This window comes from Sorghum bicolor, chromosome 3, assembly GCF_000003195.3.
Source record: "Sorghum bicolor cultivar BTx623 chromosome 3, Sorghum_bicolor_NCBIv3, whole genome shotgun sequence".
NCBI lineage: Eukaryota > Viridiplantae > Streptophyta > Magnoliopsida > Poales > Poaceae > Sorghum > Sorghum bicolor.
The window spans coordinates 68197128-68212819 of NC_012872.2; the positions used below are offsets into that span (position 1 = coordinate 68197128).

Genomic DNA, 15692 nt, shown 5'->3' on the forward strand with positions numbered 1-15692 from the left:
TATGTTTGGAGATCTGGTTGACATGTACATTAAGATGAACTATGTCACATGAGTGGTGCCTGTAAAACATGTCTGCTCTAGTACTTGTGAACTATTCATTTGGTGTGCTATGAGAATTAAGATGAACTATGTCACATGAGTGATTCTGTGTTTGTTAGGAGTAATTTACTGCAATAAAGAATAAGTTGTTCATTTTTTAGTTGTTCTACAATAACTAGAGGTGTCAATTTGTGTACATTGTCGTGATAGAGGAGTGCAGAAGATTGGTTCTATTTATGGATACTTGTCTTGGTTTCCTAACTTATTATAACCCCTCTGCATCCTGATTCTTCCATGAATTCTAGCGAAGCTGTAACCATAGGATGTGGAGATCAATTTGTAGATGAATAGCTTGTTCCTGTGTGACATAACGGTGGGATTATCTGGACAATATCATGTTAGTGATTTTTAGTTTAGCGAGTTCAACTTTTCAGGCTAGATATTACTACTTTGTACACATATATGACTATGTTTGGAAGCTTTATTTTCTTAAATGTGATCATTCCAATCCAATGAATACAAGTGAACCAAAAGGAAGATATCCATCAATCAATATAATTTAGGGCTTTGTATCTGTATTAAACAATAAATTCAAAAGCCAAGAAGTTTGCTCTCGTGATGCAACAGTAGCGTGATGAAAGTGATAAACTTCAGGGGAAATGAAACCCTGTAACGAGCCCCAGATTTGAAGCGGAGGTACTCTTCTTTAGGACGAAACCAGAGGGATATCTCTCCCTTGGGTTTTCAGTGGCTTGTGTGCTTACCTACTTGGCTACACTACTTCACCTTGAGACTTAGTCACCAATAAACCAAACTTTCCCTTCCCTCTAAATTTTGAGGAAAGAACAAGCTAAATGAAACTCTGTGTGAGATTCTAGGTCGGAATATGATTAAACCAGTGTCAAGTTTTGCTTTGCATCTTAGACTCTTAGTCATAAAGTATTTGCCGAATCGAATCAGGTATTCAACAAAACTGTTGCAGAGTAGGAGTACAGGTGAATATCTCTTATTGCACATTTGAGGTCTATTTCTGAGATTCTCAATATAGTTTGGAAAAAAAAATCATTGGGTAGGGGCTCAAATGGTCATTGAAAAAGAGAAACTACACCTTACCGAACTCCATGATTTATCACTAGATTGAACCAAAAGAAAATAGTGGCAATGTTCGTCACCACTTCCCAGCTGTGCTGGAGGAACGGGTCAGGTATATGTTCATAGAAAAGGTTAGAATTATATGTGAGGGTTACATGTTTCAGGTGTTATCCTTCTGCCCATTGTCTTACCTCTTCTCTATGCAATAATGCAAATCATTGATTGATTCTCCCCATGGTTTCAAAGGTGACTAGGCGTAACTAGACCACCAAGGCGAGCTCGTCTGGCTGGACACGCCTTTGAAACAGAGACTCTCCCAGTTAACAAGATCTCTGTATGTTTCAACCTGCTTTGCATGCTTTGATTTTCTAGATAGAAAACCTACCCTTGCTAAAGCCCAAAAGACTTGATACTGTAGTCAGGTCAGGTCCAGCCCATTACACCAATGATGATGTATTTGAACATTCTTTACCGAGAGGTTCAGTTCTTATACAATACAATAGCAAATGAATGCAAGAAAAAAGGCAAGTTTGTGGTGCTCATTTCAGCACTATGATTTTAGTGAAAAGTTGAGTGTTCATCGTCTTCTCAATAGATGGTATTTGTGGCGTGAATTCAGATGTTTGTTGCGAAAAAGAAAAGAGGATGAGAATTCTGTGAAAGACACTGAATTAGGCGCTGGGCCCTGCAATTCATAAAAGGATGAATTTTTTGTGCAAGACCTTGCAATTCTTGATTTCACAGTCTATGCAAATAGAAAACAGATAGAACCAACTGCAGGTATGCAGTATCATGCTTCCATGGATAGTTGAAGTAGTGCCACTTATATATCTGTGATGGTGGGCAGACAAACATGTCTCCTTCCATGTTTCATGTGTGTCCAAACTACATCATTTTAAGTTTCTGAAAAACATACTATTGTGAATAGCACAGAGTTGGTCAGCCGTCTAATTCTTGCTCTTGTTTTTGAAAGTCTCTTTGTTGCACCATCTCTGTGCTGTCCGTAGGCCGCAGTGCAGCCATGATAGAGCTGGAACAACTGCCTGGATGCCACCAAAACCCTGCTCCTTGCCAAAAAAAGGACTGGCAGCAGTGCGGCACTGAATTTCAGCATATATAAGATATCCAGGCTGGGAGGGGAATTTCCTGCTTGATTGCGCTATGGGGCTTTGGGCTCCATTCCCATGCTGTTTCAATCGAACAACGAATGTTACCTCACTGTTTTGCATCCGACCTGATTCTTTTCTCTCTTTTTTTTTTTGTTTTGAAACAAATTATCTTTTGCGCTATCGGGCTCAGAAGTCTGAACGCGTCGCAGTTACAAATCTGGAAAAAAGCGAGGTGTATTCGAGGATAGCAAAACCCCTTGCGACGGTGCCATCGCACAGCAGACGGCACGGTAAACGCCAAGCTGCGTGTAGTGTAGTAGCTGACACTGACAGACACACAACAGGATCCCGAACAAAGCGGTAGCTGCGGTTGACTCGAAAGCCCGTGAGGCGACCGTGTCCTGGTTGCGGTCGCCGTCAGCTCGGCGACGGCGACGCACTCTGCAGGCGGCACCGGGCCGCTTCGCTCCCGTCCTTGCCGTCGTCGTCCCCCGACGCAGTCCATGTCCGGCGGGCGGGCGGAGGTTCACATCCCACGAGCCAACAGCAGCGTCTTGCTGTGAGCTCCGCGAGATTCCCGCGTCTCCGTCCCGTCCCGTCCCGCCAGAGCGCCCACATTTCTCATCCAGACATCCCAGTCATCCTTCCTTGCTTCTCGCCTCGATCCAGTGAATCCGGTCGGACGAATCGTCTCGCTGCGGTGCACCGGCATTTATCGGCTATTGCCCGCCCGCCGTCAGCGCCAACGCAACGCAACGCAACCAGGGCCGCAGAAAAACGCGGCGAAAGCCCGGGCGCGCGGGCGCCACATTTTGACCGCAGCGATTCGCCTCATCAAGCGCACCTGGCAGCGCAGCAAAGCCCCCGGCCGGCACGCGTGGCCGCGTCGCGTCAGCAACAGGCAACTGGTAGTCTGGTACGCCAGCGCGGGGGTGGGGTGGGGTGGGGGGGCGCGCGTCGCCGTCGAGGTGAGCTGGTGCCTGCTGGTAAAACACACAACACCCGTTCTTCACTGCCGGTACGCCACGCCAGACACTACGGAGTAAACGGGCAGGACGCGGCGGGGAATTGAAGGGCGACTGGGTCCGGGTCCGTCTCTCCCAGCTCGCCCTCGCTGTCTCGCCGAGCGGGGAGGGAGCAGAAGAGCAGTCGTGCCCGGCGTCAAGGCGACATGGACACCAGTAGTATGATAATAATACGGCCAAGGTAAGGTCCAATGCCCGACCGTCCAATCTGCTTCTGGCCTGTGTGTTAAGGATTGATGGCCAGCTTTATGAACCAGTCAATTGACACTTTCATTCTGCGCACCCGCATGATGATGGTGCACATGCACGTCCACGGTAATTATAACGCGGTTACACTTTCTCGCTTTATTACTCCGGTACGTAGCATGTAGCTAGCGTTTCGACTAACGAGCACTTGGCCAATTCGAGAGGGAAAAAAACGAGCACTTGGCCACTTACCTCGTTTCGTATAGCTTCCTCCCGTCCCGAATGTGGTGAACTCGAGTCGACAGTGAGAGCTTGTTTGTTGTTCTTATGGATAAATCTTTAGGTAATTGATAGAATAACTTATCTCGGTGTATATACCTTGATAGTTAAGTTGGGTATTGCGATTCGTTATTACAAAGCTACAATCATAACGCACCGTATAAAAAAATACAAAGTGTCGTAAATGTGGCAATATAAATTCAAATTGTACTACGAAATCCATGTTTAGATCTCTTTATAATTATAGGAATGAAAAAAAACTCTTAGGATTAAAGCTTTGTCCCCAAATAACTGTCGTCCCTTATCAATATGGGTTTACAACCTATGTCTTGAGTCCCACAGGTGACTTTAGCCTTTTCCTCTCACTGTAGACTCAGTTCATTTAATGGTTCAGTTGTTAAAGGACTATTGTACACATGGGTGTTAGAGTCTTTCTTTCCATTCTTCTTGGTAACTGAGTCCAAGGCTACAATGACAAATATAAAGAGACAGAGGGAGTATGTCTTTTCCTCAGAGTATATGCTATCAATTACAGTGTGAAACTCGAACAACTCTTTTGCGCGCACACCTTGCTTTTTTTATCTATCCTATATGCCACTACCTCTTAATATTACATAAAGTGTTGTCTTGTAGAAACAATGTTATTGTGGTTTACGCCTATTTTCCAACACAAGAACTTGCTTCGGCCAAGTTTTTTTAGACACCAGAACTTGATAGTTGGTTTCTTTTAATGCAGAACATAAAACCAAATCTTGAAACATTTCCTAGACATAAGAGCCAATCTAACTCCTTTTATCAGGGTCAATGGCCATGATAAAATTTCATAATCCATTGGCAAAACATTGTTCATTCCTAAACTTCAGATCATACTCCATTGACAACTGCGATTTTTCTCCTACAAAATCATGTAGGTTGATGAACTAAAAAAAAACTACATCAATGGCTGCGACTTTAATCTCAAGCGAACAAACCAAAAAAAAATCCACACAGTGCTTTTGCATATCCATCTACTAATGCTAAAGGCATGAAAAAAAAAGATGTCGTATATGTTCGTCCACATATAAAGCAGAGCAATTTAAGTTGAATGCGGGCATTGTCCTCGTTTCTTGACAAGACACCATGGCGAGCACAGGCTTCATCAATTGACCCATACAAGTCATCCTGTGACAACTAGGACTAGTTCAAAGTGCTAGATACTCATGCATGTAGTCGCATAGTGCCTGTGATTTGGTAGTACGGTGTAGTAGATTATTAGGATACGCCCGCGCGCGTGATTGACTTGTTAAAGCAGCCCCACCAAGAAAAGCAGCAGAAAACAATAATAAAGGAGATAAAAAGGCAGTGTGTGGTGTGTTCGTGTACGAACGCGCGCGCGTAGGACTTTTGGAACTCAGGATCCTGTGATGACCTACGAAGCACGTAAAATACTGTATGTGTTTTGGTCGGACGCGTTTTGCCGGGGTGACAGGGAGATGGCACGGCTGATATGGACGACACACGACGACCAGCGCGACCTGACGGAGCAGCTCTCGATCACACACCCGCCGACGTACGGCACACACACAAAAAAGAATGGGAGCCCTAAGTGGCGAAGCTAAAATAAATTAGAGAAAGTATCTTTGTTTTATAGGTGTAAAAATTTATATTATAGTAAAAATATATTTCTAATACTGATTCTTTAAATTTTTGTGTGTGCCTAGATATCCACAAGTTACAACGTGACTTCGACCCTGGGTGTGCTAGTGTGTTTTCTTTATAACCTGATGTTCTTAGTGGTTTTTAAGTTTTATTTAATCAAATTTTATCCTAATTGGCATCTTTTTGTGACCGGTACCGGGTCTACATTTGCAGTAGAAAAGTGACGCATTCATTTGCATTCCTGGCCTTTGTCTAAGTTATCCTCTGGTTCCTTTTTGATTGAGACATGGTGGAAACTAGTAGAGTAGATGAAAGCACTAGCTGAATTGTTTTCTTTTTTAAATAAACGTTATCATCTTTGCAGTGCTGGTGCTGCAAAAAAACGTCAATCTAGGGGCACATATACTAGATACAAGTATTTCAGACAAAAGTAAACTTTTCGAAATGAATAATAGGCAGGCCGGCCCGGTAAGATAATAAAAAAAGTCTACACGCGTAAAGTAAAAAAGAAAAAGAAACTACGATTGCAATGCACGACAAAAGTTAACTTTTCAAGTGCAATTTGTCAACAGTTAGTCAGATACAGCTCCCTTTTTTAGTTAAAGTGGTAGAGTATTTAATAGCTCTAGTAAGACAACGAGTACGTCCGAGGTTTTTATTTCCTTTTCACATAATCATCAGTTATCTGTACCGTGACTAGTAGAGGAGCTCCTCTCGCTCTATGGTCACATATTTGAATTCGAAGTCTGTACTCGGCGATCGATATTCTTCTTTCAGATACATCCTGTGGACGCAACCGGAAAACGTGCAACACAGAGCATAGCATGAGTCAGGGAACAGACAAACAATTCAGAAGGCCGGACCAATTCATGGGCATATCCTATTCCTATATAGGCTGCTCCCCAGTTCCCCACAGTGGCATCTATCGGATTACTACAGTTACAGGCTTTACAGGTGTTAATCAAAACTGAAAGGACTCGCTCTCGTTAATTTATTCGTTTGTCTTATAAATCGTATTTTTTCTATCAGCCAGTAGTATTTTTCTCTTACAATAAATTAATAAACAGTATTTTTAATTATGATTCTTTAAATAAGGGAACATACACGTAACGGCAGCCGGCAACACGGAACTGGAATTGCCATCTCCTGGTGGGTGACAGCTAGTCAACTAATAGATCCCCAAAGGAGTACTAGTTACTAAAGTTTACAGCTCACCGTGAGAATCGATTCAAACATGAAGATGACCTCTGCATTTTTAACATGAAGATGACCTTAGTGGTGTGATTTGTTTGTTTGACTTTTTGGTGGCAATTTTCATGTTTGCACATTGTTCCTACAGGAAATTTGCATGATATACTCATCTTTGAGTTATCAGACGTATTTCGTTTTCGTTTTGTTAGGATAATATATTGACTACCAATTATTATTATTATTATTCTATAACTAGCAAGATTTTATTGTATTCAAATAGCGTGGGTAATCCTTTCTTATTTGAGAATATATTTTTATACATAACGTTTTTTCTTTTTTATCATAACTTTTCTCTCACCATTTGGCTCATTTGCGTCCACCTACATGAATTCTATATAATTATAACATTGAGCAATTCTTTAAAAACTACATCTATCTTTTCTCTTCTTTTTTCCCCACTTCTACTCCGTGGATACGCAACTTTCTACTAAGACTAAGAGAGTGTTTGAAACTGCTCCATAAACTCTGTTCTATAGACTCTATCATGAAACATATATAAAAAAATGAAGTTTATGAAGCATCACTTTAGGTGCTCTCACAATGCTACTCTTTTTTCTAGAATAAAGTGCATGAAATTGAAATCATTTGACTAGAAAACGTGGATAGACGCCCTTTAGGTTCTCTTGGTGAGTTGTACCTCGATAAAACTACCATCCAAGCCTCTCACAAATTATCCAATTCTCTTACATATTTAAATTTTGGTTCATCTTTTATATCATCTTGTGAATTCATAGTCAGCTCTTTTATCGCTAAACCATCATCTAATTTATCATAATCATGCACAGCCACTGGCCAGCCCTATTATCATTCCTATATCCATGGGCACACATCAAGACTTTTCAAACGTGATATGCAACCACAAAGCTAGTGAAATACTATATATCTCAAACATGCTAGCAGTGTCGTCGCTCTACTTTGATATTGGTCATGCTATACTTTTCTACTTGTGACAAGCTTCTCACAAAGAATTGAAGATTGATTTGTGCTGCTTGCCAACTCCACATGCATGAGCCACCTATTTGAGTTTGAGAGCCACATATAGTCAAAATCTTAAGCACGACTAAGACTTTAATACATCTAACATTTAATATGGGTCTTATGATTTTGAATTAATTGAATTAAAAATAAACAAAGACCAATTAAAATCCAACATATTATAAGTAAATATGTTTCATTATGAATCTATAAGATCAATTTAATTAAAAATCATATATATTACTATAAAAATTTCTTGGACAAAGATTTGTCTTCCGGCTCTGTTTATTCTACCTCACTAACTACTACAATAAAGTGTTTAATTCTACCTATATATTACTGAAGTACGAGGATAAATAGGTAATAAATAAATAAATAAATAAATAAATAAAGGTGCAAACAAAGGAAAAAAGAAATATGCAATTTGCATAACTAGCTGACCCGGTCGTCCCCACTAAATCGCAGTGCCACTGCCACCCCTCTCCCTCTCCCCCCGCGCTCTCCTGTTTTTTCCACCGGGCAGGCAGCAGCCCGTCCCACCACGCCATGAGAAAATTCGCCCCAAGAAGCGGGCAGCTCTGCGCTGCTCAGCAGCTGCGTCATCCATGTCAACCATGAACCACCTCGTGCTTCTCCATATATACGTCATGCGCAAACGCTTCCACACCACCTTAATTAGCTTGCTTCACCTCACCTCATCACCTGATCACCAGCACAGCAGCAAGTATACACACACCACAAGGGCACGCGGTTCTTCCGGCGCATCATCATATGCATTCTTTGCTCCCGGCAGCGTAGCCAAGCATCTCCTCATCAGCTCCGGCCGGTCTGAGCGGCGGCGCAAGCAGTGGCTATATATATATCTAGCTGCTGCTATCTTGGTGTGGTCCGCGATCGAGCGGATCGACTGGTGGCATGGCGGGCGGCCTGCCCCCAGGGTACCGCTTCTACCCGACGGAAGAGGAGCTGATATCCTTCTACCTGCGCAACAAGCTGGACAACCTCCGCCGCGACGACATCGAGCGCGTCATCCCCGTCGTCGACGTCTACTCCGTCGACCCCTGGCAGCTCCCAGGTGCAACGCGGTAGCTAGGCTGCTAATAACCATTCATTTCACGCACAGGCACACAGCCCACCAATTGAGATATGACCGAAGCGGTGCATTGCGCTAACCGCGCGGCCGGGGTACGGTGCGCCATGATGATGCATGCAGGGATCCACGAGATGCTGCGCGGCGGCGGCGCTGCCGGGGAGGGGGAGCCGTGGTTCTACTTCTGCCCGCGGCAGGAGCGGGAGGCGCGGGGCGGGCGGCCCAGCCGGACGACGCCGTCGGGGTACTGGAAGGCCGCGGGCACGCCCGGGGTCGTCTACTCCTCCTCGGCGGCGCCGGCCGACCGCCGCGCCATCGGGATGAAGAAGACCATGGTCTTCTACCGCGGCCGCGCGCCGTCGGGGACCAAGACCAACTGGAAGATGAACGAGTACAGGGCGCTCCAGTACGACGAAGCCCCCGCCGGCCCCGCCGCCGTCGGAACCGACGGGTCCTCGTCGTCGTCGTCTACCGCCCACCACCACCACGCCGTACCCGTACCACCACCACCACCAAACGTTGCCCCGCAGGTGAGGTGATGCACAAATGATTAAATGGAGGTTGCTTTCTCTGCCGTTGTGGACATTGGCACGTAGCTTATATAGCTTCCAAAATAAGATCCACACAAGAAGCTGCGGCGCACGCATGTCGATCGATCTCCATATATCACCCACATATATATATATATATATATTGCTTTGGCGCCAGGGCAACTCGATCGATGGTGCGTGTCGTTTTTTTTTTGCGCCGGTTAAGTGTCCAAAATCCACGTGATGTTGTTTGTGTTGTAGCGAACTTTAGTTTATGAGACTCGATTGATGCTCCTGCAAAAGTTCTTTTTTTAAAAAAAATAAAATAAAATACTCAATGCGTGGTTCTCGCCTTGTGCCAATCTATCAATCACGGCATCACGATCGATCTCATCATCATTCGATTCTTCGGTTTGGCAACTTGGGGCTCATGTTGCATGTTATAGCTAGCTAGAACGTACGTAGTATAGTGATTCTGTATATTGAACTGAGAGAAAACAAAAACCGTACGTATATCCTCATGTAGCTTTGTAATAATTAAGGGGAAAAATACTTATTGCACTCTGATCTCTGGGTTTTGTTTTGCTAACTTGCTGTACGACTACGTACGTATATGCATGGTACGGTGTTGCAGCTAAGGAGCGAGTTTAGCCTGTGTCGACTCTACACCAAATCTGGGAGCCTGAGACAGTTTGACCGGCGGCCGCTCGGAGCTGCGGGAGGCGTCGTCGTCGTCCCTGGCGAGGACCCGGCGGGGCCATCCACGGCAGGAGTCGCCGCGTCGCCGCCGGACGATGACGATGGCTCCGGCAGCAGCTCCATGCAACAACAGCAGCGGCAGCAGGTGACGGAGGAGAGAGCTGCCAACGATCCATACGGTGACGACATGGTGGTGACGACGGAGAGAGAAGATGCCCACGGCCACGATCCTTTCGGTGACGACGTGGCCATCTTGGATGCCCTTTTATACTGGCCCGGAGACTAGACGTAGTGGACTTGCAAGACCCTGTAGTAGCGCGTGCGTCGGTGTGACATGCATGCCATCCACACACGCGACTACTGATTTCCTCAAATCAAAGCATACTCCAAGTCTGGAGAGTTAGACGATGTACATGTACTGGTACACAGTAGCTACTGGTTTCAAATTACGTACTACTACTTACCATTTTAATTTGTTGCATGAACCAACAAGGCTAATTAAGGCCGCCTGTCCGTTTGGACACATGTAATAGTACTAGTTCGTTGTAGTCGTTCGTTGTATCAACAGTTTATTATACAGTTTTGCGATGTTTGCACTTGGTTGGATTTTTGGGCAGAGTCATCTTGTAGATATTCCCTGTTTTATTTGCTATATATACATATATACTTCCAAAAGTTGGGAAGGTATTTGTCCAACAATTTCTAAAATCTCGATCCTAAAATATACTTCCTCCGTCCTAAATTATAAGTCATTCCAAGAATATTGGAGAGTCAAAGTTTTTTAAGTTTAACCAAATTTATATAGCAAAATAATAACATTTTTTGTATCAACCAAGTATCATTAGATTCTTTGTTAATTATATTTTCATAGTGTACCTATTTTATGACATAAATCTTTATATTTCTCTCTATATTTTTTGTCAAATTTGAAAATGCTTTGACTCTCTAAGATCTTTGGAATGACTTATAATTCGGAACGGAGGGAGTAGAAGATAATTTTACATCAGGAATCCCAAACTATTATCTCATCCACTTTTGTATTTGTTTTGTCTTGTATATTTATATTAGGAACCACATTCTACTCTTTAATCTTTCTCTGCATCGTCCTTCTATCTTCAGATTGGTCCATGGATACACGTGCGTTTATATCTAGCGGATATGTGCATGATCGTTGTCTCCAAGGAATCATGTGCAGGTTGTAGTTTTTTAAATTTTCGTCTATGATTTGCAGCTATTGAAAAAATAATAATAATTGTGTGTCACAAGTCACAACGCTACAAAAAAGAAACAAGTTGAAAATTAAGAAAACAAATGGCATGCTGTTCTAGAACTTTTCTTGGCCACGTTCTCACACTGTCGTGCCTATTTGTATAAAATGAGCTAGGTTGTCCTAACTGTGTTTTTTCTTCATTTGTACAGCTTCTTAAAAATGAAAGTACTTTGGAAAGCTATACCAAATGGCAGAGAACTTGGTGAGAACGTGGTCACTAACGAGTTCATTGGAGGCTTTGAACCTTGGATCGGAGCTAGCTCAAGCCCAATTTAATCTTAATTTGGCATCTAATCAAAACCTAGGCCGAGTTGACATGTAGGTACATGCATGCATTTGAGATTTGATCGATCGGTCCATATGGTTCCTGAGCTTGACCCCACCCACCGTGCAGAACTTTCTCAATCAGAGTAAATAATGTGGTCGGCAAGACTGCGACAGAGTCCCGCACGCACCAAATTAACGTGCACAAAAGAGTATTGTAGCTAGCTAGCTAGCCGTCGCTGGGATGGATGGCACTTTCGCGTTGACTAGACGTTGAACGTTCCTGCAGGGAGATCGAGCGCGGCATTGCATGCACGGATGCTCGGCCCCGTACGCTTCATGCACATACGCTACGCCATGCGCTACAGCGCTAGTAGCCAGGTTCAGCTTCTGATCTCTGATTTGGCTCGTGCATGACTTTGCGTGTTTGCCAGGCAGCACTCACAGGTAGTTTGATTTGGCAAGTCATTCTCCAAAAAGAAAAAAAGGGCGAAGAGCACGCATCCCAGATCAAAAACGACGTGTTGTTGTACAGCCAGCCAACACGTCTCTGCTATATGCGGATCGTTGCCAAGATTGTTGGGCTAACACGATCTTATCGGCGATTCTGAGGCGGAGGCGGCCCACGGCTTGCACTCACGTTCTAGTACTGTTCCACCGCTTTCCTGACGACAGCCAGAGCATCCAATCTGTCACGGGATCGATGCAGCAGCAGCACTGTGTACCTGCAGCGACGGAACAGCACCCCACGGCAAGTGCGCAAGTGCCCAAATACGGAAACACCCGAGACGCTACGGCGGTTACGGTATAGTGGTCGTCACATCGCAGTGTTTTTCCATTCCAAAAGATGGGATGACACGTGACTGAAAATTCATACCACTCTTTTAAAAAAAAAAAATCATACCACCAAATACAGTATACTTTGCACACTCCCGTATTCGTCTTCAACGATCAAAGCTCGCAGCAAAATTTATATACTTGTATAAAAGCCGCGATGTCAGGTGTAGCTGCTGCTGCTTCGTCGAACGTCGATAGTGTCGCTCAACCGAAGAAATGAACCGTGCACGGTGCAGCTAAACGAGACATAGTACACCTTGCATCCCAAATTACGACGCGTTTAACTTTTTTATCTTAAATTTAACCACTTATTTTATTTAAAATATATATATATATACTTAAATTTAAGTCATAAGTAAATAATTTTTATTAATAAACTAAGCCACGATGCAAGAAATGATATTTTAATAAATTTTGAAATAAGACGAATAGTCAAATTTAATATTAAAAAAATTAAATGTGTTATAATTTAGAATGAATTGAACAGGTTTTATCACGGTTTCGCTGAACAAAATCGGAAAAAGGGGTTGAAAAAGGCGACGTCTGGGCGGCTCTCGAATTGCTGCCTCCGAACGAGTCGGCGGATCGGCAGTCAGCGTGCATGACCGCGGCCAACAAAGATGTGAGATGAAAAAAAAAAACGCGCCACAGGAAACATACCGTACCCGGTTCATCGCAATGGTACCGAAACGAACTCTGCGAGTTTTGATGGTTACGACAACTTGCTGCTTCGAATTAGTAAAGCGAACCATCAAATATATATAGTAGTTGCTTCTCATCGATTCTTATTCATAGGCTATGTTCGTTAGCCAAATGGTTATACTGATTTTTGCTAATTGTTTTTTTTTCAGTATAAAAACGTTTCTAATGAGAAGCAAGATGTCAAATGACCGTAGGAAAATTTGAATTCCTACCAAACACATACTTGCATGCGTGCATACGCAGATGTCACTAGAGCATGTTCGATTGTCAACTGGCTGGTTTAAAGGTCGGTCATGGATCGTGCAATTTCGAGTTTCAGTTGCAAAAGTACAGCCATGTTCTGAATCATTTGACACTACAAAGTTTGGACTCAATTTCGTACTACACATTTTTTTTTTTTTGAGAAATTTCGTACTACACATGAGGGCAAAAACTAGCAACGTTACGGCCAGGCCGTGGGCCACTCCGTTGGCGGTCCACTTCTTGAAAATAGGTCTTCGGTCACCATACCTACGGCGTGAGGCCGGCCCATGGGCTGAGCATATGTTCTTGTGGTCGCCGAAAACCAAGACGGACGCGGAAAAATGTTTAGGGTCCACCCGAAAACCAAGACGGGAGAAGAAAAACCGAGCACCCGCAAAGCGCGAACCGACCTCGCTCGACGTCTGTTCACTGCCGTTCACCTCCGTGGCCGCGCCCGCGCGCAGCAGAGCAACACGTGTCCACCACCAAACCAGCGCCGGACCCGGCCCCGACGCCGCGCGCACGCCCAAAACGTGTGGACGGACCCAACAAACCCAAACGGTACACCCCCCTGCCCCGCGGCCGCGGGATTGATCTGATTCCCCAGGTCCCGTGTACGGTTCCGTTCACCCCCACCCGGCTCACTACCCGAATCTTTATAAATCCCGTTCCCACGCGGAGGAAAACCAACGGCACACGGCGCCGCCGACCCATCATCCGTCCGTCCACAACCACAACCAGCCAGCAACAAACACCGCGCACGCAACGCAACGCAGCGATCGTGTCGAGCAGAGGAGGTGAGTTCATGGAGTTCCACCACCGCTACCACAGCGGCGGCAGCATCCACGCGGCGGGTCCGCCGGCGGCGGTAGCGGCGGCGGCGGCGGCGGCGCGGCCGTGGAGCAAGGCGGAGGACAAGGTGTTCGAGAGCGCGCTGGTGATGTGGCCCGACCACGCGCCCGACCGCTGGGCGCTCGTCGCGGCGCAGCTCCCCGGCCGCACGCCGCGGGAGGCCTGGGAGCACTACGAGGCGCTCGTCGCCGACGTCGACCTCATCGAGCGCGGCGCCGTCGACGTGCCCAGCTGCTGGGACGACGACGACGACGACGCCGACCAAGTCAGCGGCGGCCGCTCCGGCGGACAGGAGCGGGGCGGGCCCGGCCGCCGCGCCGGCGCTGCTGACCGGTCGCGCCGCGAGGGCCGGCGCCCCGGGATACCCTGGAGCGAGGAAGAGCACAGGTACGACGATCACGGCTCGTCCGCCGTCGTTCTGTTGAATTGATTTTGGTTTTTAGGGTATTGATTCTAGACAACACATCACCTTCCTTCCCGCATTGGCTTGTCGAGCGGAGAAGCCTAGGAGTTCTTCCCAGCTGGCGCGTGGGTCCCAGTCGCCAGCCACACGTTGCAGCCATTTCTCCCCCCTTTTTTTCCTTGTTTTTTTTTTTGAGTAACCCTTTTTTTCCTTGTTGGGAAATTAACGCGTCGTTTTCGCTGCTTTACGTTGCGTATTTGCAGGCTGTTTCTTCAAGGGCTGGAGAAGTACGGCCGCGGGGACTGGCGTAACATCTCGCGTTTCTCGGTGCGGACGCGGACGCCGACGCAGGTGGCCAGCCACGCGCAGAAGTACTTCAACCGGCAGCTCAACCCGGCCAGCCGGGACTCCAAGCGCAAGAGCATCCACGACATCACCACCCCTTGACCTGGCCGCCGACGACGGCGACGGCGACGGCCCTGCTTTGATCAAATCGCGACAGCCACCCATCTCAGGATCAGAATAGAAGAAAGAAACGAGTAGCCAAGTAGGAGCACTAGTCCATGTCCATGACATGTACATTACGCTGCTAGTTGTTTATACTAATCTTATTAGATTAGAGCTAAATCCTTAGCTAGGTGCCATGGGTCTATCTATGCTTTGCTGTGGACGACCTGAGAAACAGAGGCAGGGTGTTCCAGTCAGCTGCTAGCACATGGATTAGGCTTACTCGAAGTCAGTAAAATAGTATTATGAGTTGATGAAACATCTAATGGAGTCTGACGTGGCAACGTCGTGTCGAGTTTAGGCGGATGCAGATCAATGCACGAGTCACTGTCAGTATATGGTTTCATCGATGGTGTGGCGTGGCGTTGTCGAAGGTGGACTGGATAAAACTTGCACAGTTGTTGTCTGGGGGCGTTCCTTCCAAAGGAAACAGGCGGATGCATACGCAGGTGGCCAACATGTGTCACTTGTGCTTGGAGCTCGTGGTAGCTCGGTCGATGATGACGAGACGGGCGGCGGGGCTTCTGGGCTTGAGCGGCACGTGGTTAGCTATTTCACGACACTTGTCAATGCCTCCCGTCCTTCTATTTTGTCTTAAGCCCACCGCCATGCACTGAACCTAGTACTGCATCACAAGCAGCAAAAGTTTTCTTTATCATCGTCATCATCCATTCATGCTCAACAATTTCGTTAGCTTTGCT

At 45.7% G+C, this 15692-nt stretch overlaps 2 protein-coding genes across 2 annotated transcripts; both read left to right on the top strand.

The window, feature by feature from the left end:
• On the top strand, positions 8057-10521 carry LOC8062364 (NAC domain-containing protein 90). The gene is made up of 3 exons (XM_002456634.2): positions 8057-8669; positions 8808-9214; positions 9849-10521. Exons 1-3 carry the CDS (start codon positions 8510-8512, stop codon positions 10197-10199), a joined length of 918 nt encoding a protein of 305 aa, XP_002456679.1. The 5' UTR covers positions 8057-8509; the 3' UTR covers positions 10200-10521.
• Positions 13833-15341, top strand: LOC8062365 (transcription factor DIVARICATA). Its single transcript, XM_002456635.2, has 2 exons — positions 13833-14468; positions 14748-15341. The coding sequence occupies exons 1-2, from the start codon at positions 14035-14037 to the stop codon at positions 14929-14931; spliced, it is 618 nt and encodes a 205-aa protein (XP_002456680.1). The 5' UTR covers positions 13833-14034; the 3' UTR covers positions 14932-15341.